The sequence below is a fragment of the Solanum tuberosum genome, unplaced genomic scaffold (assembly GCF_000226075.1).
Source record: "Solanum tuberosum cultivar DM 1-3 516 R44 unplaced genomic scaffold, SolTub_3.0 scf00048, whole genome shotgun sequence".
NCBI classification, from domain to species: domain Eukaryota; kingdom Viridiplantae; phylum Streptophyta; class Magnoliopsida; order Solanales; family Solanaceae; genus Solanum; species Solanum tuberosum.
The window spans coordinates 714,064-741,771 of record NW_006238976.1 but is presented as its reverse complement, the minus strand read 5'-3'; the positions used below and the strand labels follow the sequence as shown (position 1 = coordinate 741,771).

General features: G+C 35.2%; 3 protein-coding genes across 3 annotated transcripts; all 3 read left to right on the top strand.

Annotated features, from left to right (window-relative positions):
- The first annotated feature begins 650 nt into the window (after positions 1 to 650).
- Positions 651 to 8,259, top strand: LOC102580362 (probable inactive ATP-dependent zinc metalloprotease FTSHI 1, chloroplastic). Its single transcript, XM_006343776.2, has 15 exons — positions 651 to 1,542; positions 1,616 to 1,700; positions 3,460 to 3,894; positions 3,978 to 4,031; positions 4,131 to 4,196; positions 4,564 to 4,659; positions 4,752 to 4,880; positions 4,958 to 5,010; positions 5,324 to 5,519; positions 6,177 to 6,291; positions 6,494 to 6,768; positions 6,951 to 7,034; positions 7,127 to 7,239; positions 7,313 to 7,562; positions 7,782 to 8,259. Exons 1-15 carry the CDS (start codon positions 797 to 799, stop codon positions 7,953 to 7,955), a joined length of 2,871 nt encoding a protein of 956 aa, XP_006343838.1. The 5' UTR covers positions 651 to 796; the 3' UTR covers positions 7,956 to 8,259.
- A 484-nt stretch (positions 8,260 to 8,743) lies between these two features.
- LOC102580037 (uncharacterized protein slp1-like) lies at positions 8,744 to 13,773 on the top strand. Its single transcript, XM_006343775.2, has 4 exons — positions 8,744 to 8,980; positions 10,347 to 11,698; positions 11,786 to 11,871; positions 13,479 to 13,773. Exons 1-4 carry the CDS (start codon positions 8,854 to 8,856, stop codon positions 13,684 to 13,686), a joined length of 1,773 nt encoding a protein of 590 aa, XP_006343837.1. The 5' UTR covers positions 8,744 to 8,853; the 3' UTR covers positions 13,687 to 13,773.
- A 1,452-nt stretch (positions 13,774 to 15,225) lies between these two features.
- Positions 15,226 to 15,960, top strand: LOC102579716 (F-box/kelch-repeat protein At3g06240-like). The gene has a single exon (XM_015307090.1). It carries the CDS (start codon positions 15,226 to 15,228, stop codon positions 15,958 to 15,960), a length of 735 nt encoding a protein of 244 aa, XP_015162576.1.
- The last annotated feature ends 11,748 nt before the right edge of the window (positions 15,961 to 27,708 follow it).

The window sequence follows — 27,708 nt, the reverse complement described above, 5'->3', positions numbered from 1 at the left end:
ATATGTATTTGTATATATGGCAAGCGAGATTGGGAGAGGGAGGAGAGAGGACAATAATTTGTATAATTCACATCTCGTTTGTATAATTCGCATGTACGTTTGTATAATTCACGTATTTTCGTATAATTGAGTAATTTAAAGTCTGAAATTATACAAATATAATAAAACTCGAAATAACGAATTGATACAAGCATAGACATATGAACTTTAAACAATTATACAAAATATATTATACAAATTACATTATATAAATTATATTATACAAAATTCAAAAACTACACGTTTATACAAACTTTAAAAAGTTATACACAAAAAAATTGAATGTATATGATGACAAAACTAAAAAGTCAAAGGAAATCATCGTCATATACAAATATAAACAATCGTATACAAATACAAATCAAACAAATAATTGGTAGCTGCGAATTATACAAATATGCCGAATTATACATATACAAACGTGACTAATATACAAACTCAAAGTCAGCCAACGTAATTAATGTATAATGTTAGTCGCAAATGATAATTATAGCAAACTATAGCTATGATGAGTAATTAAGTATCATAAGTTTGCTTAACCGCGTAATTTCCTTTAAATAAAAACATGACCTAAACACTAAATGCAGATACGGGTCGTCGGATCACCCGTTTTACAATTCGGATTCGGATAAACTCCATCTTCTCCCTTGCGAAGCTCTTCTTCATACACTCTGAGAACAAACAAATTGCAGAGCTAAAAGAACTTCAATTTCGGTTCAGTAAAGATGCTTCTTCACATATCTAAGATCTCAGTTCAATGAGTCTCAGTTCAGTAAACATGTCTTTTTCAACAGGTAACAATTGTATATCAGCAAGGTCCATTCTTCATCCAAAGCCCAACATTCAACTTCAAAGTTCATTTATAATCAAATTCCCATTTCAGAAAAGTTACACAAATTCCATTTTTCATAGAAATTTCAGAAAAAGATCACATTTTTATCATTCCCCATATGCAATTCTTGGAAAATGGAGGTCTAATTCGAAGTCCTCTGAAGATGGGGGAAGCAATAATGAAGATTTTGTGACTAGGGTTTTGAAAGAAAACCCAAGCCAAGTGGAACCCAAATATCTAATTGGGAATAAACTTTACACCCTAAAGGAAAAAGAGGATTTGGGTAAGAAGGGTTTATTGAATGGTGGTGTTTTGGAGATACTAAAAAGGTTGAATATTAAAGGAATGGTGAAGAATGGAAGTGATGAAGGTAGTTTAATGAAGTCCGGGGATGTGTTTTTGAAGGATATTTTGAGGGAGTATAAGGGGAAGTTATATGTTCCTGAGCAAATTTTTGGTGCTAGTTTGTCTGAAGAAGAGGAATTTGAAAAAAATGTTGAGGATTTGCCTAAGATGAGCTTGGTGGATTTTCAGAAGTATATGAAATTTGATAAGATAAAGTTGTTGACTTTTAAAGAGGATTCTGGAGCTTCTTTGGGATTGAGGTCTAGAGATTTTATTGTTGAGTTGAAGGAGATGCCTGGAGAGAAGAGCTTGCAGAGAACTAAATGGTTAGTATCATAGACTGGTTGATTTCTTTCACTTTATATTATAGATTTTTATGTTTATGTGATCATTCTCTAGGGCAATGAAGCTGGATCAAAGTCAAGCTCAGGCTTTACTAGAGGAGTACACGGGGCCACGATATGAAGTCGAGAAGCAAATGATGGTATTTCATTCATTTTGGTGCTTTGTTTAATGATGCATAGTGACATTAGCTTCATTATCGCGTGGGGGAAAAAAATTTGACAACGACAACAAACCTAGTGTAATACCACAAGTGGGGTTTGGGGGAGGGTAGAGTGTAGGGAGACCTTGCCCCTACCTTGAGAAGGTAGACAAGCTATTTCCGATAGACCCCTAGCTCAAAGAACGTTAAAAAAGAGGCAGTAGCAACAAGCAGAAACAACAATAAGATAATAAGATAGACGAGGCTAAAAGAACAACATGTAGAAATAGAAATAAAAAAAATGATAAACAAGAATAAAACTAATGATTTATCAGAACTTAAATGTATAGCTTAAGCAGACGGTGGTTTGCTATGATTTATCAGCCTGAATTAATTTATTAGTTAACAACCACTTGTACTGAAGTATAGTTCTCGTGATGATGTGGGGAGCTTCTTTGTTTTCTTATTTGATAGACATTCTTCTTTTCAACAACATATAGTTGTCATCAACCGAATGCACTGATTGCAAGTTCCAGATGAAAACTTAATTACTGTTTCTCATTATGTCTTGATTCATTGTGGCTACTATCTCTTGACAGGAAATTCCTGTGAAGGTTTTATGGAATTTGCCTTTACTCTCTTCGGGTAAAATGTTAACTAAATTTAGATTATCTGTTTTGGCCTAGCGGCTTGGAATCTTTTATTGTTGACTGTTTTCAAAAAAAATACTCAAGCTTGCGTGCCTTGTTGTGCTAGTTACTAATTAAAAAGAAAAAGCCTTCTTGTGCACAGTTCTAAGAAACACATAAAGTAATATTTGAATTCGACAAAAAGACATGTAAGCAGACAAGTAGAAGCTGCCATGAGAAAGTAACAATATAGTTGGAGCATATGTGTATTTAAAACTCAAATATAGATGTACCTGCAGACAAAAGCATATCGGCTGCTAATATTTGTTACTAGGCACTGAGGTTAATGCTGTTATCTGATGGTTATATTTATCTTTAACTGTTACCCTTTGTGGGTATAATAAATTCATTACATATTTAGTTGCTCTGGAACCATGTGGCAGAGTCCGCATAATGCAGTAGAAAGCTTTTAGGGTTAGCGGAAGATGGTGAAATTTGAAAATGGAAATCACGACTTTTGTTTGAAAAACTTGAGCAATAAATGAGTTTAATGTAGACTGTTGATTCATTTATGTGCAGTACATTGGGACGAGTTTTTTTCTTTTCCTTACTTTCGCAGTTAGTATATAGTTGGGGTGACAATTGTTGCGCAGAAGTGATAGCAGCATCTAAATGTCAACTGACAGTCTAAAAAGTGATATACAGAATAGTCTTTCAATCTAATTATATGTTGCTTGGAAAGAAAGCACAATTTCAGTAATCAAATCTGCCATTTCTTTGAGATCATATATTTCCTAAAGTGTAGACAAATCAATGTCATGTTATACTGGTGGCAGTCTGTATGGTGACTGTATCACAAGGGAAAAGAGTAATTAAAGTATCTGAAAAGGTTCTCAAATCCCTTATCATAAGGTTGTTGTATCTCTTCATTTTAGCTTAAGATTGACCTTATAGTTGCTTGAGCCTTGAAGGAATAGGTGCTTTCTCTAGTTATGCAGTTGGCAAGATTGTAGAACCTAAGTTTGGTGGGATAAGAATGTGGTTTACCGTGTGGAAACTGACTTTTCAAGTATGTTGGAAAACCTTTCTTTCTTTTTTCTTTTGCCTCTTACAGAGTGATCCTATTGCAGTCTTGGGTGGGAAAATTACCTGAGTATCCTAATCCAGCTGCATCGAAGATATCAAGCAGAGTAATGGTAGAACTTGGAATGCTGACCGCTGTAATGACTGCTGCTGCGGTGATTGTGGGTGCTTTCCTGGCTTCAGCTGTGTTTGCTGTGACGAGCTTTGTCTTTGTCGTCACTGTGTATGTCATGTGGCCTGTGGCCAAACCATTTCTTAAGCTGTTCTTTGGTCTCATCTTTGGTATCTTAGAAAGAGTGTGGGATAAGGTTGCTGATGCCTTTGCTGATGGAGGAATTTTCTCCAAGTTGTATGAATTGTACACATTTGGTGGTGTCTCTGCCAGTATTGAGATGCTGAAACCAATCATGCTTGTTTTTGTGACTATGGTTCTTCTTGTCCGATTCACTCTTTCACGAAGACCTAAGAACTTTAGAAAGTGGGTGAGTAATACTCCCTATCCTAGAATTCGCAGTTTAGAAACACTTGCTTCTTGCAAATTTAAAATGTTATGTGCTTCATTCAGGATATATGGCAAGGCATAGAATTCTCTCAGTCTAAGCCACAAGCACGTGTTGATGTGAGTTTCTAGTTTCTCACTCTCTGGTCACAAACATTCACAACTTTTCATTTGTAGATTATGACCAATATTTTGTCTAAGTAAGAAGTTTCTGTGTAGGGTTCAACTGGAGTCACATTTAATGATGTAGCTGGGATTGAGGAAGCAGTAGAAGAACTTCAAGAGGTAACAATGCCTTACACCACATATAATACTTCCTTATTGTGTATTCCCTCCATCCCAACTTATGTGATGTAGTTTGTCTGGGCACAGAGTTTTGAGAAATATGAGAAGAGTGTGCTATATTCCAAAACTACCCTTGATAAATGAATTTTTATATAGAAGAGCACATCTTTGTAGACTTTTTGCCAAATAAGTGGTCCAATATGGGTAAAATGTTGATAGTGTCATTAAACATTTGCCAAAGAAGGAAAGTGTGTCACATAAACTTAGGGAGAGTAATATTCTTTTCCATTATAATGTGGGAAAGCTTGTCCCTCAGCCACAATCTTTAGCTTAATGGTTCTAATTCCTGCCATTTTTTGCCAACTAGTTGGTAAGATACCTGAAGAATCCTGAACTATTTGATAAAATGGGGATCAAGCCCCCACATGGAGTTCTTCTGGAGGGACCTCCAGGATGTGGCAAGGTATGCTGTCCATTTCAGACCTTAGATGGGATTTCCAAAAAAAAAAAAAAGTAGAGGGTCTTCACTAAAATTATATATGATGCTTTTCTCAGACCCTGGTTGCCAAGGCAATAGCAGGTGAAGCTGGTGTTCCTTTTTACCAAATGGCGGGTTCTGAATTTGTGGAAGTTCTAGTCGGTGTTGGTTCTGCTCGTATTAGAGATTTGTTCAAGAGAGCCAAGGTGAGCATAATACGTAGTCAATGAACCATGTGACTTCCCTTTTTATGTTTTGAAGAATGCCCTCATTCTTGTCACAGGTGAATAAACCATCAGTTATCTTCATTGACGAAATTGATGCACTCGCAACCAGGTATGGATATTTGTCTAAATAAATAATGGTGAACGTGTTTTTTTTTACTGGTTTAGCATAGCACAAAGGGAAATCTGGAGCTGAAGCATCTGGGCATTTCTCATGTAGTAACCCCTTTAGTGGTAGAACTATTGAAATTGGGTTTTTGAACCTGAAGGTACTAATGTCATGTTGTGGACAACGCTAATGTCTTCAGTGTGTTGCTGTCTAGATATTCTTTTTAATCGCAAAGAAATAACTTTTTCATTCATAAATGACCTGTAGACATGTGCAGTGGTTATAGTTTCTCAAAATTATTATTCTTAATAAACAGGCGTCAAGGAATATTTAGTGAATCAACTGATCACCTCTATAATGCGGCAACTCAAGAAAGGGAAACTACTTTAAACCAGTTGTTGATCGAGCTAGATGGATTTGATACTGGGAAAGGTGTTATATTCCTAGGGGCTACAAATCGAAGGGATTTATTAGATCCAGCCCTTCTTCGTCCTGGTAGATTTGATCGCAAGGTTTGTTCTCCTATTGAATTGAATTCTTTATCAACTCAGCTCCTCATGACTTAAATCACTCTATTCATGTTCTGTCGGTATGTGCGCGTTGGTTGGGAGGAGGTAGACAACATTTTCCATGTTTATAGAATGCTCTTGACTTACTGATTCTTTCCATAAAGATGTTTCTATATGCTGAATATTATGATAAAAACTAATCAACCCCCCAAAAAAGTGTAAGGATTCCACAACAAACTGTAATACAGTATGTTATTTTATGCGATGCCTAGTGTACTGCAAAGTTCCTTTACAAAGTCCTTGGATGGGGCCACTGTGTTTGGGCTTTTGAATCCTAATAGGTGCTGTTTATGGGCAAAACATTGTTTGACTTGGAAGGTAGGAATCATTTTTTCGTTTCAGTCGACTTGTTAATTATGTTGAGTCGCCGATAGCTTTTGGTAGATTCTATAGAGAATAAGTACCCTGAACAAAATACCTTACCTTTTCAAAAATAAAGAGTGCCCTGAACTTAATATAACATCATAAGTTAATATAGTTTAGTTGAGATAATGAGTCAGTTTAAGAAGTGTCGAATTACTTATAGTAGCTATGTGATCTTTATTCCTCACTTCTTTCTGGAACACCACATTTCATGCTTGTTACATTTCTCTCTTTCAGATAAGAATTCGGCCTCCCAATGCAAAAGGAAGATTGGAAATTTTGAAAGTACATGCACGGAAAGTTAAATTATCAGAGACTGTTGATTTGTCTAGTTATGCCCAAAATTTACCTGGTATTCAACTTTACTTCCTTTCTGTTCATACAAGATCATCTTCAGGCCACTAGTCTTTTCCTCCCATGACTCTAAAAGATTTCATTTCCCTGATGCCAGTGGAAGATAGGGTTAATGCGATAGTTCATCCATATTTTCTTGCATTATAGTGATCTCATTTTAAATCCTGCTCCTGCTGCTAAATGGTGGTCTTCCACTTCAGGATGGTCAGGTGCAAAGCTGGCTCAACTTCTCCAGGAGGCTGCTCTAGTAGCAGTCAGGAGAGGGCATAACTCAATTCTTCATTCAGATATGGATGATGCAGTTGACCGACTTACAGTTGGACCTAGACGAGTTGGGATTGAGTTGGGTCATCAGGGGCAGTGTCGTCGAGCAATTACTGAGGTGGGGACTGCATTGACTTCTCATCTTTTGAGGCAATATGAGAATGCAGAAGTTGAGCGTTGTGACAGAATATCTATCAATCCGCGTGGCCAGGTTTGTTTGTTCTCTAGTTGCTTCATCTTTCAACATCATATTTTGCACCTCACTCTTTATTACTCCCTCCATTCCAAATCGAACATGTATTGATTGTGTCTTGCATACGTTTTTACTGGAGAATTCATCTGAACATGTAAATTGTTTCCCATGATTGCTGAAAATTTAAAAGTGGCATGCAGACCTTGTCTCAAGTTGTGTTTCACCGTCTTGATGATGAGTCATACATGTTTGAGCGGCTACCACGGTTGCTTCATCGTCTTCAGGTGCTAATTTTTAAAGTCTTATGCTAATTTGCTTGCACTTTTTCTTCCTACATGCAAAGCTGATGATTGCATTATGTACATCTTTGAACAAGGTATTTCTTGGAGGGAGAGCTGCTGAAGAGGTCATTTATGGACGTGATACTTCAAGAGCATCTGTAAACTACCTTGCTGATGCATCCTGGCTTGCTCGTAAGATAATCACAATGTACGTATTTATTAGTTATGATTTAGTTGGCGTTGCCGTATCTGCCAGAGCCATGACTTTTGTCCTTGAACAGATGGAATATGAAAAACTCAATGGCCATACACGGAGAACCTCCCCCTTGGGTAAAGAGAGTGAAGTTTGTGGGTCCACGCCTTGACTTTGGAGGATCACTATATGATGATTATGACTTAATTGAGCCGCCGATCAACTTCAATTTGGATGATGATGTTGCTAAGAAGACAGAAGAGCTCATATGTGACATGTACGGGAAGACAGTTTCTCTGCTGAGGCAGCATGATACTGCCCTACTCAAAACAGTGAAGGTAGTTCTCGACACGTTGAATCAGTTATCTTATAGACTTGTTTTTCAAACTTTTCTATCCTTAAATTTGCAGCAACTCTGTTGAATAAACTTGATGTTTGTAATGCTTCTTTTTAGAAAAGGCTCCACCAATTGTGCATAGATTAGAAGTTACTTAGGTCCAAATTATTTAGTATAACCAGATGCAGAGATCATTGATTCCTGTGCATGTTTATCCTAGGTTCTTCTGAATCGGACTGAGATCAGTGGAGACGAGATCGACTTAATCCTGAGCCACTATCCACCAAATACACCCACAAGTCTTCTGCTGGAGGAGACAGATCCCGCGAGTCTTCCATTTGTTGACGAAAAGGAAGGACAGCATAATAACATCGAGTACAGTCTGTCTTCATGAGAAAACGGAATCCTTGATCCAGTACACGGAGGAGCTTTCTACCCTATTCGAAGCCAGTTTTGACGTGCATTCAGAACAAGAAATATTACAGCTGAGAACTTTCTGAGAAATAGTGAGATGCTAAAAAATGCAGTTTTGTTTGCAGTATGTATCCACATCATTAGGAATTTTGCTAAAATTGTTGATTTGTCCCATAGATTTATTCTTCTGTGATTCTTGTATCCAGTTGCTTTTTCTGTAGGTATACACTACTGAAGAGGCAAAAATCCTCAACAAAATAAATATAAGAAAAGTTGTTGAATTACGCTGGGTATGTTGTTGTTGACCTTAGATATTGAGATTCAACGAAATACAATGCATTTTTTTAAAAGTTGAAAACATTGAAAATTTTGTGACAGTTGATATGGTTTAGTAGTCAATACACTATTTATTGATGTTTTTGGTGAATAGAGTTATCTGATGCAAGTGTTAAAGTTCGCTCTAATTTGAGTTTTGACTTATAAGTTATATATACTATGAACCTTTATTTTTGATATGGTGGACAAATAAAACTTTACGTAGCATTGAATTACCTTTTAAATATTTCATTTGACCTTTATATTTAGACATAATATATAAACATATCGTTAAAGATCAAGTTTACTGTTATGGCTTATAGACTAAAAATTTCGAAGTGATAAAAAAAGAAAAAAATTCCGCTAGTTGGGGAATTCAATTCATTTGTTCTCCACGAAAAAAATCACAAAAACTCATAAAAAAAAAAAACACAAAAACAAGATTCCCTTTTTCTTCATCTTCTTCCTCTTTCTTCTGATCGAAACTCAATAAAACCAAAAAAAAATAAAAATTATACTCTATGCAATCGGCTCTCAATCATGAAATATAGTATTGAGAAGAGATGACGAAACCTCGTAACATCGTATACAACGATGTAGTCTCCAAACCTCAGCTGTCTTTGCGACTCTTCTTTTCTATTTTCTGTGCCCTTCTGCTTTTCTATTCTATGTTCGTTTATGGATATGGAGGTAAAATTTCGTATACCCATTTGGGTTTTCTTTCATTATAATGATTTTTTTCTAACATGGGTAATTTGAAAAAATAATTAAAATCCACCCAAAAAGAGAGATTTTTATGTGAATGCTGATGACCCTTTGTTACTTTCTTGGTAAGTGTTTTCTTAAATGAACATTTTAGTGTGATTTAGTTCTATTAAATGTTTAAAAAGAGTTACTTGGGTATATGGTGTTTAAAAATTTAGCTAATTTAGTTCTAGGAGGAGCTTAGTAGAAAAAACATCCTTTGTTGCTTTCTTGGTGACTGTCCTTTTGAATGTATATTTAGTGTATTTGAGTGTTATTGAATGCTTAAAAAGACTTACTTGAGCACATACTCGAGCCGGGGATCTATAGGAAACAGGCTCTTTACCTCCTAGGGGTAAGGTCTACATACATTGTACCTCCTCGAACTCCATTTGTGGGATTATGCTAGGTATCTTGTTGTTCTTGGCACACGATGTTAAAAATTTTAGCTAAGTTAGGAAGAGCTTAGTAGAAAAAAGAACTTTGTTGCTTTCTTGGCGACTGTCCTCTTAGATGCGAATTTAGTGTATTTCAGTGCTATCAAATGCTTAAAAAGATTTACTTGGGCATAGGCTGTTTACAAATTTAGTTAATTTAGCTCCATGAGGAGCTTAGTAGAAAAAAGATCCTTTGTTACTTTCTTGGTGACTGTCATCTTGAATGAACATGTAGTGTAAGTCAGTGCTATTAGCTGTTTAAAAAGACTTACTTGGGTTTATGGTGTTTACAAATTTAGCTAATTTAGTTCAAGGAGGAACTTAGTTACAGATGACTTTGTTTTTTTTTCTTTCAGTTTTCATTTGTTTATTATGAGTCATCTTTAAGAAAATTAAAGTGAACTCTTCTAATGCTTGAAGTTTGTTGTTTATGGAGTTTGAAAGTAAGTGAATAAGTATTAAAAAGTTTTTGTTTTTATAGATTTATAAACAATACCTTGTTAAGTGTAAGAGAAAAAGATGATACATGAGATGTATTTATTGGTTTGGCATAAATACTGGGCATGAGTAAGCTTTTTTCTTATTAGACTTGATTTTCCTGTGAAGTTTTTAGTAGCTTCTACTGTTCTTTTTCTTCCCCCTGATTATGTCGTTGTTCGTTCAGAACTATTTTTCTTTTCACATTTGGGTGAGACATTTGTTGGTCCTTTAACTCTCACCCAAATGTCAATTTCTGAAGTTGGAAAACTTGAAGTATCTAATTTATGTTTAGTGGGCTTGAGGCTAGTTTAGCATGTGGAGCATAATAAATGATCTTTTAAAGCTCATTAATTAGTTCTCTGAATGATATATGGTTCCAATGGAATTTTGTGCAGGGATTTCTCTTGCCTATGCTGAGACTCATACCAATTATAGTGTTAATGATAGAGAGTTCAACAGCTCCACTCAACCGCTTTTAGAAAGCAGAGGGAAGAGCAGCAAAACTGAAGTACTATTGGAACTCAACATATCAGTTAAGATTAATGATTCTTGTAGTCCTACAGATAACATTGCAACCCCTGAGCATTCACTGCAAAAAACAAGTGCATTGGAGGATGCAGTTTCTACTATTTTAGGTTACAACATGTTAATATGCCAAATGCAGCCACAAGTAGTGCATATCCGTCGTAATGAAGGTCGGCTACTCAATGGAAGAACTCAATTGACCTATCCGAATCTGGAAGAATTTAGAAGCATTACAAAACAAGAAAAGATAGGGAGCACAGCAAGTCAGTTAGTAAATATCACCCACAGGCTTGAGCCTGATGGTACGCCTTACAATTATGCCTCGTCATCCAAGGGTGCTAAAGTGGTGGCCCACAATAAAGAAGCAAAAGGAGCAAACAACGTACTGAACAAGGATCATGATAAGTATCTCAGAAACCCTTGTTCTGTGGTCGGGAAATTCTTTGTTATTGAGCTTGCAGATGAAACTCTAGTTGATGCAGTCAAAATTGCAAATTTCGAGCATTATTCATCTAGGCTAAAAGAATTTGAGTTATCCGGGAGTCTGGTATATCCAACTGAGACGTGGAATCCACTGGGAACTTTTGTTGCAGAAAATGTCAAGCATGCTCAGTGTTTTAAGCTACCTGAACCAAAATGGGTTAGATACTTGAAGCTAAATTTACTCACGCATTATGGTTCTGAATTTTATTGTACTATCAGTTTTATCGAGGTCTATGGTATTGATGCCATAGAGCAGATGCTTGAGGATCTTATCGTCCATTCCCCTGAGTCTTCTCCTGATAAAATGGGAAATCTTAACAAAACTGCTATGCTGTCTATGATACCAGATTCAGGTTCTGACTACCATGAAACAAAGGGTATCGTCCAAAATGTGGTAGAGTCTGCAAACCAGGGGCTAGAAAATTTTGATGAAGGGCAAGGTACTAATTTAGATGCAACAAGGAAAAAACAAACCATAACCAATGGCCCTGAGTTTATAAAAAAGCATAGGCAGCAATCAAATGGCAGAACTCATGGCGATGCAGTCCTAAAAATACTGCTGCAAAAGGTGAGAGCACTTGAATTGAACTTATCTGTCCTGGAGCAGTACATTAAAGAGCTGAGCAAGAGGCAAGGTGACATTCTGCCTGAGCTAGATAATGAAATTTCTCAAGTTTCAGATCTCCTAGAGAAAAGCAAATTAGAGATCAAGGATCTTCTGAAATGGAAAGAGAATACGGTGTGCCTAACTATTTCCTTTTTGTTGCTAATGAGCAGACTAATGCACACATTTCAGTCATAAAAAGAAAGCTCTTTTTCCTTGCAGGAGAAAGAAAATAGTGATCTTGAATCTTGGAAAGCTTCTGTATCAGCTCAATTGGATTTATTGGTCAACGGAAATCGCATGCTAAGGTAGTAGATCTCATGTAACCCCCTTAACTAACTTGTATCCTTGTACTATAAGTTGATTTTGTGTTATTATCTGAGTGAATCGCGTCTGTTTATCTTGATTCCTTCTTCTTTAATTGTTTGTGTTCCCGGTAGCTGCAGATTTGCTGTATCTCAAATTGAATATAGCAGTTTTAAAAGAACTTGAAACCCTGAAGCTATAGGATTATCAAAGTTTTAGGAAGTCAGTTGGAGTTTGATGTTGAACTGAGTAAATGGTCCATTTTAGATTTTATCTTATGTTTCTCTTAACACCTCATAAAAGAAAAAGCGGGGCTCTTTTTTGTAGTATTTAAAATGGAAAGCTGAAAGCAGCTATCTGAGCATAATTATATTTCCTGTCCCCAGTAAAAATGAGGCGATGGACAGGAAAAAGTTAATATCTGAAGACCATTTTAATATTTTTCTAAAGAAATACAACCAGAGGGTTTAAAATGTGTTTTCATGCATCACAATGTTATGCATTCAGAGAAAAAAGGTTGTTCTGTTGGTGTATTTGACTCTTATTGTTTCAAAGCAATTCATGTGGGACGATCCAGTACTTTTGCATTTGTTTGATCCGTAGTATTCTACTTTGTAAAAACTAGGTCGACTTTTGATGATTTCATATCCTTATTTTTCATGGTTAAGATAGTTAAAACTTTTCGAGAAATGATATGCATTGTGACTCAATCATGAATGAACTGGCAAATTAGTAGTCTGTTATGCGCTTCTTCATAAGCTTATCTTACATGAGTACAAAGCGAGTTGTTACAAAAAGGTGTAAGGTTCTATTTGGCAACTTGAATATAAAGCCCTGGCCGAGCAATGGAAAACCCTGCTGCTGCTTTCAGTACCTGTTGGACAATCTCTTTATAATATTTAGTTTGAGGGGGAGAAGGAAAAATAAGTCACGTAGGACAAACTGCAACACATACTGTAAACCGTATGCAGACCTCTAAAATCCTAGCTCGGTGATTTTGCATTTTACTTGAAGAGGGTTTTAGGCTTCTGGAAGATAGAAGGGTTGGTTTTGAGATATGCATCCTATAGTAAATGCTTGAACTTCGAACAGGCTATAAGCATTGTGTGATTTCCACTTGACTATCTAGGTTTAATCTTGAGGATGACATTGAAATGAAAGTCAAGTAAGTTGTTTGGGCGAAGTCAGTTGTTAAATGTTTGTTCTTTTATTCAGTATGTATGATATGTAAAAGAAGTGAGGCTTCAATTTGGATCAGCTAATTTCGAATACACCTAAGAGAATGTAAGGGAACTCCATTATTTAAATGTGAACTTGATAGTAGTAAAGATTTCAAATCCATTTGTTGTAATCCACATTGCTTGATTACCTGGCAAAGGACCAAAGCTCATGACACTTTCTAGACCCTATGAGTGAAATGACTAGGTAACTATTATTAAGAAGTGTAATTTTAATGTCAAAACTCAGTTCAAACCAGTTCATTAGGTACTCCTTATATCCTATTACCAAGTTTTTGTTTCATATTTAGAAGATTGTGATCATGTTGTATTATTTTTCAACTCTCAAGCTTGAACTGATTTTTCTTTCCTGTTCTCTACTTCTTTTGCAGATTAGACGTCGAAAAGGTTGTGAATGACCAAAAGAGTTTGGAAAAGAAAGAGTTGGCTATGTTCTCAATCAGCTTATCTTTTGCATGTATTGCAATTCTTAAGTTAGTTTCACATAGATTTCAAACAACATTCGCGACAAGCCGAGGTTGGCTGTTGATTCTTGTTAGCAGCAGCTTAATTGCATGTGTCACATTGTTTTATAGTTAAATCTACTAACCTCATTGCTAGATAATCTTCATACTTGTAAAAACTTGTTCACTCATACTGAAAAGCTTAATTGAAAACAAGTTACAGATTTTTTTTTCCACTGAAGATCATGGACTGCAACATTTACTAATCTTGTTTCTTATGTTTCCCATACTCTTCAAGTTAACTATGTTATAAGTAGGGTGTGCATCGTTCGTTTAGTTTGATTTTATGTATTATCGGTTTTCAGTTTTTAAATACGTTATATCAATAACCAATTTTATCGCGCGGTTATGAAAAATCTCATTAGAAAACTTAAAATATTATTTTTACTCCTCAAAGCTAAATATATTTAATTTTTACTCTTAATTCATTTTATTATTAACACTTCAATTATTTTATACTAGATAATTTATCCGCGCTCCGCACGAGTAGTAATCACCCCATTAAGCTTAGAATGATCCTTTCCTAATATTTGAATATTAAAAGTAGCTTCTATTTTGTTTTTTGGAAAAATTATAAGATATCAAGATCATTCCAACATAAATTAAAAGATTTTGAAAAATCGTCACATATCTCAAGAACATGTAATATGAATTGGCGGTGAACTCAATGGTGTATATTACAGTTCCTTTTACTAGAAAAGAAAAAAAAAGGCATTTTTACTATACATAACTCAATTCATTTTTTTCTAAATAATAACAAGGAAAGTAAGAGAAATAAATTGAAATGGTATTACACGAACATCCTAGTAATTAATGTATTGTTTTAATTTAAAATTCATTTCTCTAATTATGATCGCGACAACAAATGAAACTCTCCTTAGAACAATTATATAGGACAAAGCAGTACTCGTGGTCAAGCGCCACACAATTGAAACAGTCGACAGAAGCTTTAGAGATATAATGGAAGCCAATGAACCATTTGGTGGAAAAGGCCATAGTCTTTGAAGGCGATTTTCGACTAGTTGTTTCAAAATCTACACAAATAGAGACAGTTAATGCCAGTTTGATATAAATCTTATTTGTGGCCTTTAATGGATAAAATACACTTTCACAACAAATATGCGAGCAAGAACAGATCCAAAGATACTTCCATAGAGGAAAGCTTAATATCTTCCATCACTCCAAAAATCCAAATTTAGCAACGCTTATAAAGGGAAAGGGCGATCTTAGCAAATCAAAATGAATAGGTAGATGAATTAAACTAGATGTTGATAGATAAATTTTCTCAAACTCATAAATGATTTATCGCATTCAAAAAAATACAACGGCACAATCTGCTGGCAGTTATGTGTTCATCTCATGAATTCAACTTTCTCCGCTTGAAAATGAAGGATATCCTTTCAAATTTACAATGACGATAAATATAGTATATATGAACAAACAATCCCAAATGTTTTACTAAATTATAACTCTGCCAAACACATCCTTCTTACCAAAACCTTCCTTAAAAGAATATATCAGTAGATTTAGGTATTCACAACTCAAAATTTCTGCAACTCAAATGGCTTCTTAAGCCTCCAATCGCAGAAAAAGAGCTCCATTTCCATCAAATCCAATGGAAGATTCGAACTTGACTGAAATCCTGCCACCTGAACTCATCACTGAAATCCTTTTGAGGGTTCCCGTGAAATCCCTCTTGAAATTCAGGTCTGTATCGAAATTTTGGCTTGCTTTAATCTCTAGCCGTGAATTTATCAAGAACCATCTCAGTTTATCAGCTAGTAACCACCATGTGCTAATTTCTATTCAGAATAGAGATTGTAAGTGGAATTTCAAAGAATGCCTTTTTAGGTCTTTATTTTATGACTCTGTTACTGAGGCTTTTGACTTGAAGTATCCCATTGAAGACAACAGTAAACTTATCGATATTTTGGGTTCTTGCAATGGATTGATTTTGCTTATGGGTTATATAGGATGTTTGCTTTTATGGAATCCAACAACTAGAATGCATAAGAAATTGCCTAATCCTAGACCTAGATGGAAGAACTACTATGACGATTATGGTTTTGGATATGATGAGCTCCGTGACGATTATAAGGTAGTGGGTATTTTTTATATACAAGGTCGTTCACATGGGAGTGAGGTTAAAATATATAGTCTAAAGAGTAATTCTTGGACTAATATTGATTATTGTGATGAGGAGATATTAAATACTGCAGACTCTGGTAGAACAATGAGATTAAGAGATTCTGGTTTTTTGCTAATGGGAAGCTTCATTGGGATACGATTACTTTTAGTCCTAATTTCGATGATGTGCGTAAGTGCAGCAGAATTATTTGTTTTGATTTAGCTAATGAGAAATGGGAAAAGGTGGAGAAGCCCTCGTATGGAGTAGGAGAGACTGATATGTGTATGGGATTGTTGGGAAGTGATCTCTGTGTCTTTAGGGATTACAACAAAACTCAGTTAGGTGTTTGGGTTGTGAATGGATACGGGGTTAAAGAGTCTTGGATAAAGAAGTTTACCATCACGTATCCAATTAAGAAAGATTTATGTCCACCTCTGTTCATGTCAAATAAAGGTGAAATGCTGGTGGCGTTAAGAACAATTACTTCCATTATGTACGATTCAAAAGACGACACATTCAGAAATCCACATGTTATTAACTGCAATGACTTCCATGGAGTGGCAATATACGTCGAAAGCTTAGTTTGTCCTTTTTCAACTGAAGTGACAGAGAAAGCAACAAAACAAAGGCCGAAAAAGCCCAGATCAAAACAATTGAGAAACAAATAATTTGTAAGAGTACTTTCTTCTCAACTTCTTTAAATTTTTGTTTGATATTTCAAATATAGAACAAGTCATTGCTGCTAATCGCTAGATGTATATTTTCTTGTGATACTTGTCACCTCCCACTAGCAACATGTAACTCTATCTATCAAGAGTAGGACAGATGAGAAGAAATAACCAAGTGTTTTTGTATCCTCTGTTGGAATTTGAACCTGATACCTCGTGGTTCTCAATCCACTTTTAACACTTCATATCTATAAATGTCGACGCCTCTTATTCTTTATATGTCATGCTATCAACTTTGTATTGATATTTTGGAATTTTGACCCAATTCACTGAAAGGAAAATTGTTTGACAGACCTGCGCATTCAACTATGTATTGATTTATGAATGCTAACAGTCTCTGTATGTTCTATTTGCTGATTTGCATCTGTTGTGAGCCATTCAATTGAGGTAAAAAATCTTGCACTTCAATCTACACTACCTTAGAATAGATAGGGCTCTATTAAACGAACCTTACACCCCACCCTCATGATCAAAGCAGCTGAACGTAGCTACCTATATTCTTTATCCTAGCAATGTGGTCTTGCTTATGTCAGTATTACTGTCGAAGTGAAAGAAATGACCAAAATAGTAAAGAGAATGAGAACTTAGAACTGAAGAAAATATACATCTAGCTATTAGCAGCAAGGAGCACACCAAAACTAGTCCAGAAGATATCCTTCACATGCACATCTTATTCTATATTTGACATAACAAACAAATTTTAAAACACTTGAGAAGAAAGTACTCTTACAAGTTATGAGCTTTTTCTGCATTCTCTGTCCCTCGGGTTGAAAAAGGGAAAACTAGGCTTTCAAGGTAGAATTGAGCATATTGACCGCCATGACAATTAGTAATATTTGAATATCTTAATGATTCACCTTTGGAAATGTATATCATGGAAGTTACTCCATATTAACACCATCAATTTTTCACCTTTAATTGACACGAAAAAGGTTGGATATCAGTTTGGATTAGTTGGATGCGTGATGGTAAACATCTTTATCCAAGGTTCTTTATTACCATACTCCTTCATAACCCAAGCAGCTAAATGAGTTGTCTTATAATCAGTAAAAACACATATATCACTTCCCAACGTTACCACACACATTTCAGTCTCTCCTTCTCCATAGGAGGGCTTCCCCACCTTTTCCCATTTCTCATTAGCTAAATCAAAAGAAATAATGTTCCTACCCTAATACTCAACTGGATCAAATTCAGGATCATAAATATAAGTATCCCAATGAAGCTTCCCATCCACAAACAAACCTCCACAATTTAATCTATACTCATAATAACCAGCACACTTTTTCCTATAGAATGTCTAATCACAATAATCAACACTAGTCCAAGAATCACTCTTTAGACTATATACTTTGACCATAACATCATCTGAACTGCGAATAATATCATTATAAGAAATAAGAACTATCTTATAATCATCATGGAGCGCATCATATCCAAAACCATATGCAGCACATTTGTGTTTTTCCGATCTAGGTCTAAAAAGAGGCAAATCCTTGTACTTTCTAGTTGTTGGAATCCATAAAAGGGAATATCCTACACAATAACGAGCAAGATAAATCAATCCATTGCAAGAACCCATAGCATAGAGCCCATGAATGTCATTTTCAATGGGAAAATCAATTTCAAGAGCCTCGGTAACAGAGTCATGAAATAAAGATTTAAGAGGACATTCTTTATAATTACATTTCTCTTCACCGACATCCAAAAAAAAGTACATGGTGGGTCTCTTCCTTGTTCTTGTTATTAGCAGATAGATTGAGATGAGTTTTGATAAATTTAGTACTAGAGATTAAAGCAAGCCAAGATTTAGATACCGACCTGAATTTTAAGAGGGGTTTCACTGGAAGCCTCAAGAGAATTTCAGTGATCAATTCTGCTGGCACAACAGGAATTGTCAAGATCGAATCCGGCACTGAGTTTGATGGAAATTGAGTACCATTGGAGAATTCGGGTTCCATTTGAGTTGCACTTTGAAGGGTTTCTCGGCTCAAAAATAAAATGACCATTTATATCCTGCTTAGAAATGCACATGATAAGACTGCGCTAGATTTTTGTGATCTATTGTTGTTTTTTTAATTTCAAGGATACGGAGAGTTAAGTGTATCCAAAAAAAATCGTATTTATTTTTAAATGTACTCCTTGCTGCTAATGGCTAGATGTATATTTTCTTCAGTTCTAAGTTCTCATTCTCTTTGCTATTTTGGTCATTTCTTTCACTTTGAAAGTTACACTGACATAAGCAAGACTGATATAGTTTTTGTTTGCTTATTGCTAAGTTTAGCTGCTTTGATCATAAGGGTGGGGTGTAAGGTTTGTTTAATATAGGCCTATCTATTCTAAGGTAGTGTAGATTGAAGTGCATTGTGCTTTTGCCCGAGATAGAAGGGTTGGTTCTGAGATATGCATTGGAATGTGTGCCGAATGTTTTGATGTTAACCATGAGAGTGACTTATGGATTTCTAATAATTGAATCTACAAGGAGCATGGATAGATTGTTGATAATTTGTTTCTCAGACTGATATAGTTTTTCTTTGCTTATTCCATTTGTGCATAAATCAGTTCTGCCCGTCTAGTTATTTCTTCAGTCAAGTTCATATGACAACAAAAGTGCGAGAACTTGAAATCTATTCAAAATCGTTATGGAAAGATTTTATGTGAACCATGTGAGTCACAACATCACATTAGTTATGCCTGAATATGATGTATTATTTCTTGCAAGTGTATGGATTTCAAATTCGTTCAACCCAGAAGGTGCTTGGATAGATTGTTAAGTATATATTTCCATTAGGTAGATATCATTTTTCATTGCCTATTTTACTTATGTATATAGTTTTTTTTTATGACCGCGGTGTTCAGGCTAGCTTTCGCACTCCTTGACTAATTCCATAGGATACTTGCCACCTCCCACCCGCAGCAATAGGTATCAGGTAACTTTGTCCAACAAGGTTAGGACAGATGGGAAGAAATCACCTGGTGTTTTATTTTTGGTCTACGTTGGGATTTGAACATGAGAGACCCCAGGGTTCTCAATCCACTTCAAGTGACTTCATTGATCACTAGGCCATACCTTTGGGTGTTGTGTATTTAGTGTTTTTGGAGGTCATGTTATTTCTTGATTCGAGTTTATTATGTGTTCTTTGTCACTGCTCTTCTGTAGTTCTGTTAGCTTTCCATAACTGTATTTCTGCTATAAGCAGAGAGATCTGCAACCCAAAAAAATAGAAGGCGTGCAATTCAGTAGGCCAAAGTGATATTTTAATCTCTTCGTTTATCTCTCTGCTGGCAGTGAGACAGAGCTATAGTCCATTGGAAACTGTGTCGATATGCACCAGATTAATATCAATATAGGTGCTTTTGATGCTAATAGTATCTCTGCTGCTAAACTTCTACAACATCAGAAAAAGGCTTTGGATACTGTTTGGAAATTCGGTGCTCAATTACTTTCCCTAAAGGACCCTATTTAAGTTGAGCTTGCTAATTAGTATAATGAGCCCAGGCGGGGCTTCTGAATTTAGCGAGGGGGAATATGTTCTTAGCTAGTTGATAGATTATTGTCTTTTGTTTCATAATTGGAATATTGTGATCATGTTGTATTTTTTTTCAACTGTGAGCTTGAACTGCTTTGAACTTGTTTTGCAGATTAGACGTCGAAAGGTGGTGAATGATCAAAAGAGTTTGGAAATGAAAGAGTTGTTCGTGTTCTCAATCAGCTATATTTTACATGTATTGCAGTTCTTAAGTTTGTTTTACATAGATTTCAAACAGTATTAGCGACAAGCCGAGGTTGGCTGTCAGTTGATTTTTCCAGCTTAACTGCATTTGTCACATTGTTGTATTTGATAATGCACTACCATTGCGTATCTTGTTTCTTCATGTACCATATTCAGTATTCTTGAGTTGGATATTACTTTCTTGAGATGAAAATTGTGTTATTGTTATATGAGGTGTCGTTTGGGATAAGGCACAAGTACCCTCTAGACTATGACCGAAATTCCAGGACACACTTAAGTGTAATAGGACCCTAGTTAAGTTTAAGTGTGTTTCTGAGATTTCGGTCATATTCTAGGGAGGTACTTGTGCATTATCCCGTGTTGTTTCAATTATAACTTTACAGTTATTAGCATATATATAATTGCTGAAACTATATTAGAAATCATGGACAACTAAAATCGAATAATAGGGGGCGTTTTTTTTTCAATTATAACTTTCACTAATACATCACAACTCACGTTGTGTTGTATATTTGAAATGATAAACAAAATTTGAAAGCATATATGAAGGAAGTACTCTTACTGATTTAAGACCAATAAGTTTGAGTACTTTTATCAATAAAATCATCTCAAAGTTGATACATGAAAGAATTGCTAATATCCTTCCCACACTCATTTCCCCAAACCAATCTGGTTTCATTCGAGGAAGAAGCATTACAGAAAATGTGTTCCTTGTACAAGAAATAATAAGAGATATCAATATGAGAAACAAGTGGCAAAATGTAGTGGTGAAACTGGATATGGCTAAAGCATATGATAGGGTCTCTTGGATATTCCTTACGAAGGTCCTAAGGAAGTTTGGATTTTCGGAGAGAATGATTAACATGATTTGGAGATTGATATCAAATAATTGGTACTCATTCTTTCAGTCATCTAGGGGCTTAAAGCAAGGGGATCCCTTGTCACCAACTTTGTTTATCATAGCTGCAAAGGTATTGCCCCGTAGACTGAATAAATTACAGGAAGATGGAGAGTATAGGGGTTATGGCATGCCCAAATGGTCTCCAAACATAAATCACTTGTCATATGCGGATGATACCATTTTGTTTTGCTCGGGGGTTAAGAAGTCAGTGAAAAAGATGATGAAGGTTCTAGCAAATTATGAACAAGTGTCAGGTCAGATGATTAACAAGAACAAGTGTTTTTTCTACCTTCATAAGAAGGCTCCTATTGTGTCAGGACAGAGACTAAGAAGATGGACGGGGATACAACAGGGTCATTTTCCATTTACATACCTAGGATGTCCAGTGTTCTATGGGAGAAAAAAGATATCACATTTTGAATACATCCTAGATAAAATCAATAAAAGAGTGATGTGCTGGCAGAACAAATTCTTATCTTATGGGGGAAGACAAATACTTGTTGCTCATGTACTGTAATCTGTTGACACTCAATTTTGATCCTCCCCGATAATAATTAATTTTCGAGCTTCTTAATTTTCAAACGTTTAAGAATAATTAGCCTTATAAAATTCAAATAGTTTCAAGGCTATTTTAAGTAATTTCCGTCGATTTTTATAGTATTTTGAATAATAAATATATTTTATATAATTATATATGTAATTAGTATATTTTATAAATATTTGAAAATCATATCAAAAGATTTCTACATTGTTAAAATAAATATTTTATTAATTTAGTTTAGTATAATTTGTAGTTTTAATTTTGAGTTATTTAAATTGGTTAGTTTATAATTAAGTTAATTATTTTATTTAGTTAAAAGTAAGAAGCTCTTTAATTAATTCGTATTAATTCGTCTTGTTTAAGTTTTGACCAAATTCTTTGATTCGGTTACCTCTGAAATTTATTTGGGCTATTGTGTAATTACAATTTTTAGCCAAAATCTTTCAATTGGCTTCAACACTTTAAAAGACCAAAAACTTGGGCCCTTTTTCTTCACAAATCTCAGCAACCCAATTCTTTCCTTCCTTATTTATTTATTTATTTATTTATTTGTTAGTGTGTGCTTTATTTGCTAAATTAATTTTAAGGTTCCTTAATTCAATTCCCCAAAAGATGAACCAACCATATCTTTTAAAATCAACAAGCATGTTTTATTTACTTGACTTTAAAACATCTAGTACTTGAATAATATTTTCAACATCCCCCTTTCCCCTTTAAGATCTTTTAAGATTTTAAATTGTTTACTTCTCAATTAGTTTAAATTGTTACGCCCATAAGGAAGGTGAAGTAGGATTTAGATCTCTTCATGATGTCGCTAAGGCTTTGTTTGCTAAGTTGTGGTGGAATTTTAGAGTGGCAACCAACTCATTGTGGGGAACTTATATGTGGAACAAATATTGCAAAAAAGATCATCCAATCATGGCCAAAGGGAGTGGAGCATCACATGTATGGAAAATGTTGATTCAGATTAGGGAAGAGGTGGAGCATGAAATTTGGTGGAAAATAAGAGCAGGAAAGTGTAGTTTTTGGTATGACAACCGGACACAACAAGGAGCTTTATACTTTATTGAGGATGGAGGCATAGAAAGATCATACTTGGAGGTAAGAGATTTCATTGACAATAATGGTTGGCATAAAGAGAAACTTCAAAGTATTATCTCTGAAGACATGACTAATTACATTATTGAGAGTATCAAACCAAAGATTGGTTACGAAGCAGACTGCCCTAGGTGGATGAGCAATACAAATGGGGAATTCACAGTCCAATCAACATTCAAGATGATGAGGAAAAGGAGAGAGGAAAAAGAATGGTTGTCGAATGTGTGGATAAAGGGTTTACCTCTCAAAATCAGTTTTTTTTCTTTGGAGGGTGTGGAGGAAGAGAATATCCACAGATGATAATCTGAAGAGAATGAGAATACACATTGCCTCGAGATGTCATTGTTATGAAGAGTACGAACATGAATCGATGGAGCATGCATTTCTAACATCTCCCATAGCCCAAAAGCTATGGAAGAAGTTTGCTTCCGTGCAGGTATTGAACTAAATGGAGTGTATCTACAACAGTGTCAAAACACAATAAACCAGTTCATAAAACAAACCTACCCTTGGATCCAATTTCCATCTAACTGGGAGGAAGTGGTTATATATTTCACACATTACAAACCTAAATTGTTTCATAAAAGTGTGACCTGGAAAATGCCAGAAGCAAGTTGGTTTAAGTGCAACACAGATGGGTCTTCAAGAGGAAACCCAGGAGTCAACACTTATGCCTTTTGTGTAAGAGATGAAAGGGGAGAATTGGTCTTTGCAGAAGCTCAAGAGATAGGAATTTCCACAAATAACATGGCGGAGGCGACATCAGTTCTGAGAGGGCTAAGTTTTTGTATAAAAAACAAGCTCAGGAAGGTCATTATAGAAAAAGATTCACTAGGTATCATGAAAGTGATACTTAGGGAATGGAAAATAATACCTTGGGAGATGCTAGACATAATGGAAGAAGAAAGACAAATAGTGGAACAACACAGTTTCAAAGTTCAGCATGTATATAGGGAATGAAATCAACTAGCAGATGCCATTGCAAATAGTGCATACAATAAGTTGGAGATACATGAATACAGGCAATTTGAGCAACTACCAACAAAGTGCCGAAGAATTCAAAACATGGATAAAACACAAATCATAAATTTGAGAATCAAGAGAAGAAAGATAACAGATATAAATAGCCAGCATGGACGACATATACACTAATCAAGAAGTGGAGAGCCTCGCCAAGTTTATATTTACATTTCAAATTTTTGCCACTACCAGGGCATTAAATCGGCGAGATATAAAGATCTACCTAGTCTTGGCGATGAGTTTACAAAAAGGGACACCAGCTAAAATCAGTCAGATTGGAGTCCAAAGCACACCTTTCAGTGTCAAAGAGAGGAAGCTCGAGAGCAACATATTTGGCTCCACCGCTAACAACGATGTGAGATCCAGATATTAGAAGATGCAAGATTGATAAGTCCGAGATTTGGACTCATTTAGGGATTTATTTACAATGATTTAGTGTCCTCAAATGCTTATTTTGTGTCAATAACTGATGTAAAACCCTTGATTTCCAGGTATATGGATTGAGGAACAAAGCAAGGACACTAATTTGCAAAAAGGAATGAAGCGAGCTGAAAGAATGAAGAAAGAAAGCCTAGTGATCGCCAAGTCCACTTGGCGAGTCACCGAACGACTGTTTGCCCGCCTAAAGTTCCAGTGTGCCAAGCCCTGAAGGAAAGAACCAAGTTGGCGAGAGAAAGAAGCAGTTGGCAGATCGTCGAGTGGTTATGTGATGCAGTGTTGGATTTCCCAAAGTTACAGACCTTGAGGATGTTGAAGGCCAAGGCAGAATAGCGATGGAAATGACCAAAGGGCGGATCGCCGAGTGGTTCGGCGAGCCCGACTTACTTGGCCGAGTGAATCTTCGCAGCATATTTTTGGTGACTATAAATACATTTTTGAACATTTAGTTTAGTATCGGATATCATAATAGTTTAGATTATTATTAAGTTTTGAACTGTGAGACAAGTTTTCTTTAGTTTTTCTTAGCTTTGAAGAATTGAGGTTTTTCGCTTTTGAGAAATTGGAAGTAGGTCTTTGAGATTCTTCAAATTGGACCATTGTAAAGAGGAAATCAATCTTACCCAGTTGATGGAAACTCAATTTGGTAACGATTTTTATCTTTTTATGATGTCTAGCTAAAACTCTAATTCTTGGGGTGTGATTATGTGATTATGTGATTATGGGCTGATTAAGTTTATGGGTATTGCTAATTGTTAGTTTAAATATTGTTTAGAAGTGAGTTCAATCATTAATTGTGGTTTAATTTAAGAATTGTAGTTGCAATACAGTTCTACCCTTGTGTTTTTTGCTTTCTCGAGAGAGAGGTTTTAAAACTAAGCTTATTGATTGATGGTCAGTGGGTATTGGGTTGTTATGGGTTCAGCTCGAGAGAGTGAATCCTAAACCCAATTCCACACATTCAGCTCTAGAGAATGAATGGACTAAGGTGTGGGATGTTCTTATTTTGCTTGCTTGTTGATGTTCGAGAGAAATCGACTTGATTCGGGGTAAATTGTTCGAGAGAAAGTTTACCTCCTCCATAGCCTAGCTTACTCACTAATATTTAGTTATTTTCTAATAGTTGCAATTACTCATTTGTCTATATTAGCCTATAATCGAATCATATCCCAAGAACCCGTCTCATTATTGTTATTTCGTATTGTTTACCATTGTTTGTAGTTGATAATTTCAAACCAAAAACCCCCATTTGACATTCCGTGTCACCCCCTGATTTGAATGATTGTTTTTATTCGATAATTTCTATTCCTATGACTGATTTGACCATGTTCGTACTTCTCACTTGACTCTCAAACACGTACCACTCCCTGTGGGATTCGACCCCAACTCATTAGTTGGATTTTATACTGACTAGCGATCCTTGACACTTAGAATTGAAAGAAGTGTCCTTGAAACGTTAATCAAAGATCATGGCAAAGGCAGAAAGAGGGAAGGAGGCATACCTGAGACATGGAAGTCAAAGCACTTGTCTAAGCTCCTCTTAGAGACCAACTGGAACTTAGAACCGGTACACACACCTACAAAAGAAGGAGAGATTAGACACTCAAAGGAGGAGGAAGATAAACAGGTGCAGTACCTTTTGAAGCTGTGGAAGATGAGTAGTGGCACACAACCATGGTCGAACACTGATGGTCTAAAGGAGGCGGCGGAGAAACTGAAGATTCATGAAAGGAAAAAGCAAGAAGGCGGCGCAGCTAGAAACATGAAAGAAGAGATTTTGGAAACAAAAGTTAAGGAAAGAGTTGGAAATAGGGTTAGAAATAGAAAGAGGCTAGTCATATATGGGCTAACTTTCCATTTTAAAGTTGGGCCAACCGGACATGTACTTTGGTTCTTTTTGATTGAATAAAAGAGCTCCGAGCTCAAATTTGATTTTTTTTTTTTAAAAATACTCTTACAATTTATTTGTTACTCGATTGTTTTGATCTAAGCTTTTTCCGCCTTTCTTTTGCTGGATTATTCTCTATCCCATCAGTTGAGAAAAGGAAAAACTAAGCTTTCAATGTAGATTTCCACGTCAAGATTTCCTTCATGGTTAGTAAGATTTGGATATCGTCATCGTTTGAATCATATATCATGAATCTTGATTGAATCAAGAACACTATTTCACCTTTATTTGACATGAAAAGGAGTGGATGCAAGCCACTTTGGTCATTTGGATACTTGATGGTTAACGACTTTATCCAAGATTCTTTGTCCCATACTCCTTCGTAACCCAAACACCTAAATGAGTTTCATGGTAATCACAAAAGACACAAAGATGACTTCCCAACGTTTCGAGACAATTCAGTCTCTCCTACTTCATATGAAGGCTTCTCCATCTTATCCCATTTCTCATTAGCTAAATCAAAAGAAATGATTTCTCCATCTTATCCCATAATTATCAACAGTTTGTTTGATAAAGAATGTCTCCCTACAATAATCAACACTAGTCCAAGAATCGATCTTTAGACTTTGACATCAACGTCATCTTAATCGTCATTAATATAATTATAAAAAAATACCCACTACTTTATAATCATCATGTAGCTCATCAAACCCAAAACCATATGTGAAATGGTATTATTTCATCTAGGTGTAGAAAAAGGCAATTTTTTGTGCTTTCTAATAGTTGGATTACATAAAAGGGAAAAATCATTTTCTTCATCTCAAAGAAAAACTAATCCATTGCAAGAACTAAGATTTAAAAACACACCTGAATTTCAAAAGGTATTTCACTGAAAGCCTTGATAGAATTTCAGTCATGATTTTTGTTGGCAATGATAATTCATTGAAGGACACATTCCATTTCTATTTCTATCATTTACAGATGTCTGACCATTTAATAGTAATTGTTCTTGAAAATTATATATATCCCAATTATGGAGAGGTGGCACACAAATAGGGTGAAAATAGATTATATCTAAACATATATCATATTATTAAAAGTGGGAAGCTCTTGTCTTCAAAGTTGATTTACCATTTTAACCTTATACTAAATCATTTTTTATAAACTAATTTTATTTACACCATAATTAAAATAAATCATCAATTAAATTAGTTTTCAATAACATGAATTGAACGGATGATTTGAAAGTGGAGTAATTATACTTTAATTATCACACTTAATTCAATGATTTAATAGGGATTGATGACAATCATCTTTCTTTCTTTCCCTGTTTATTTTTTGGTTTATTCATTTTATATTAAAATTTTGTATCATTATCATATTATATCAAGTAGAAACTTTTCCAAATGAAAATTGAATTACCAAATCGCCTATTAAAAGTTAAACATCATTTTAACCTTCAAGCAACTATTATTTCAAAAAGTTTATAATATAAAAATATAAATACACACATTTCATACAATAAAAAGAAAATGTTTACATTTAATAATTATAATAACCATAACTTTATATGAAACGTTGGTGGTTCAATTATTTAATTGTTACGTTAACCAATGGCCAAC

Bases quoted from the DNA above. Each gene is read 5' to 3' on its own strand.
- LOC102580362 (XM_006343776.2), top strand. From the start codon at position 797: ATGAGTCTCAGTTCAGTAAACATGTCTTTTTCAACAGGTAACAATTGT. The intron at 4,197-4,563 runs GTAACAATGCCT...TTTGCCAACTAG, and splicing joins CAGTAGAAGAACTTCAAGAG to TTGGTAAGATACCTGAAGAA. The intron at 4,660-4,751 runs GTATGCTGTCCA...TGCTTTTCTCAG, and splicing joins GACCTCCAGGATGTGGCAAG to ACCCTGGTTGCCAAGGCAAT.
- LOC102580037 (XM_006343775.2), top strand. From the start codon at position 8,854: ATGACGAAACCTCGTAACATCGTATACAACGATGTAGTCTCCAAACCT. The intron at 11,699-11,785 runs GTGTGCCTAACT...TTTTCCTTGCAG, and splicing joins TGAAATGGAAAGAGAATACG to GAGAAAGAAAATAGTGATCT. The intron at 11,872-13,478 runs GTAGTAGATCTC...CTTCTTTTGCAG, and splicing joins AACGGAAATCGCATGCTAAG to ATTAGACGTCGAAAAGGTTG.
- LOC102579716 (XM_015307090.1), top strand. From the start codon at position 15,226: ATGGAAGATTCGAACTTGACTGAAATCCTGCCACCTGAACTCATCACT.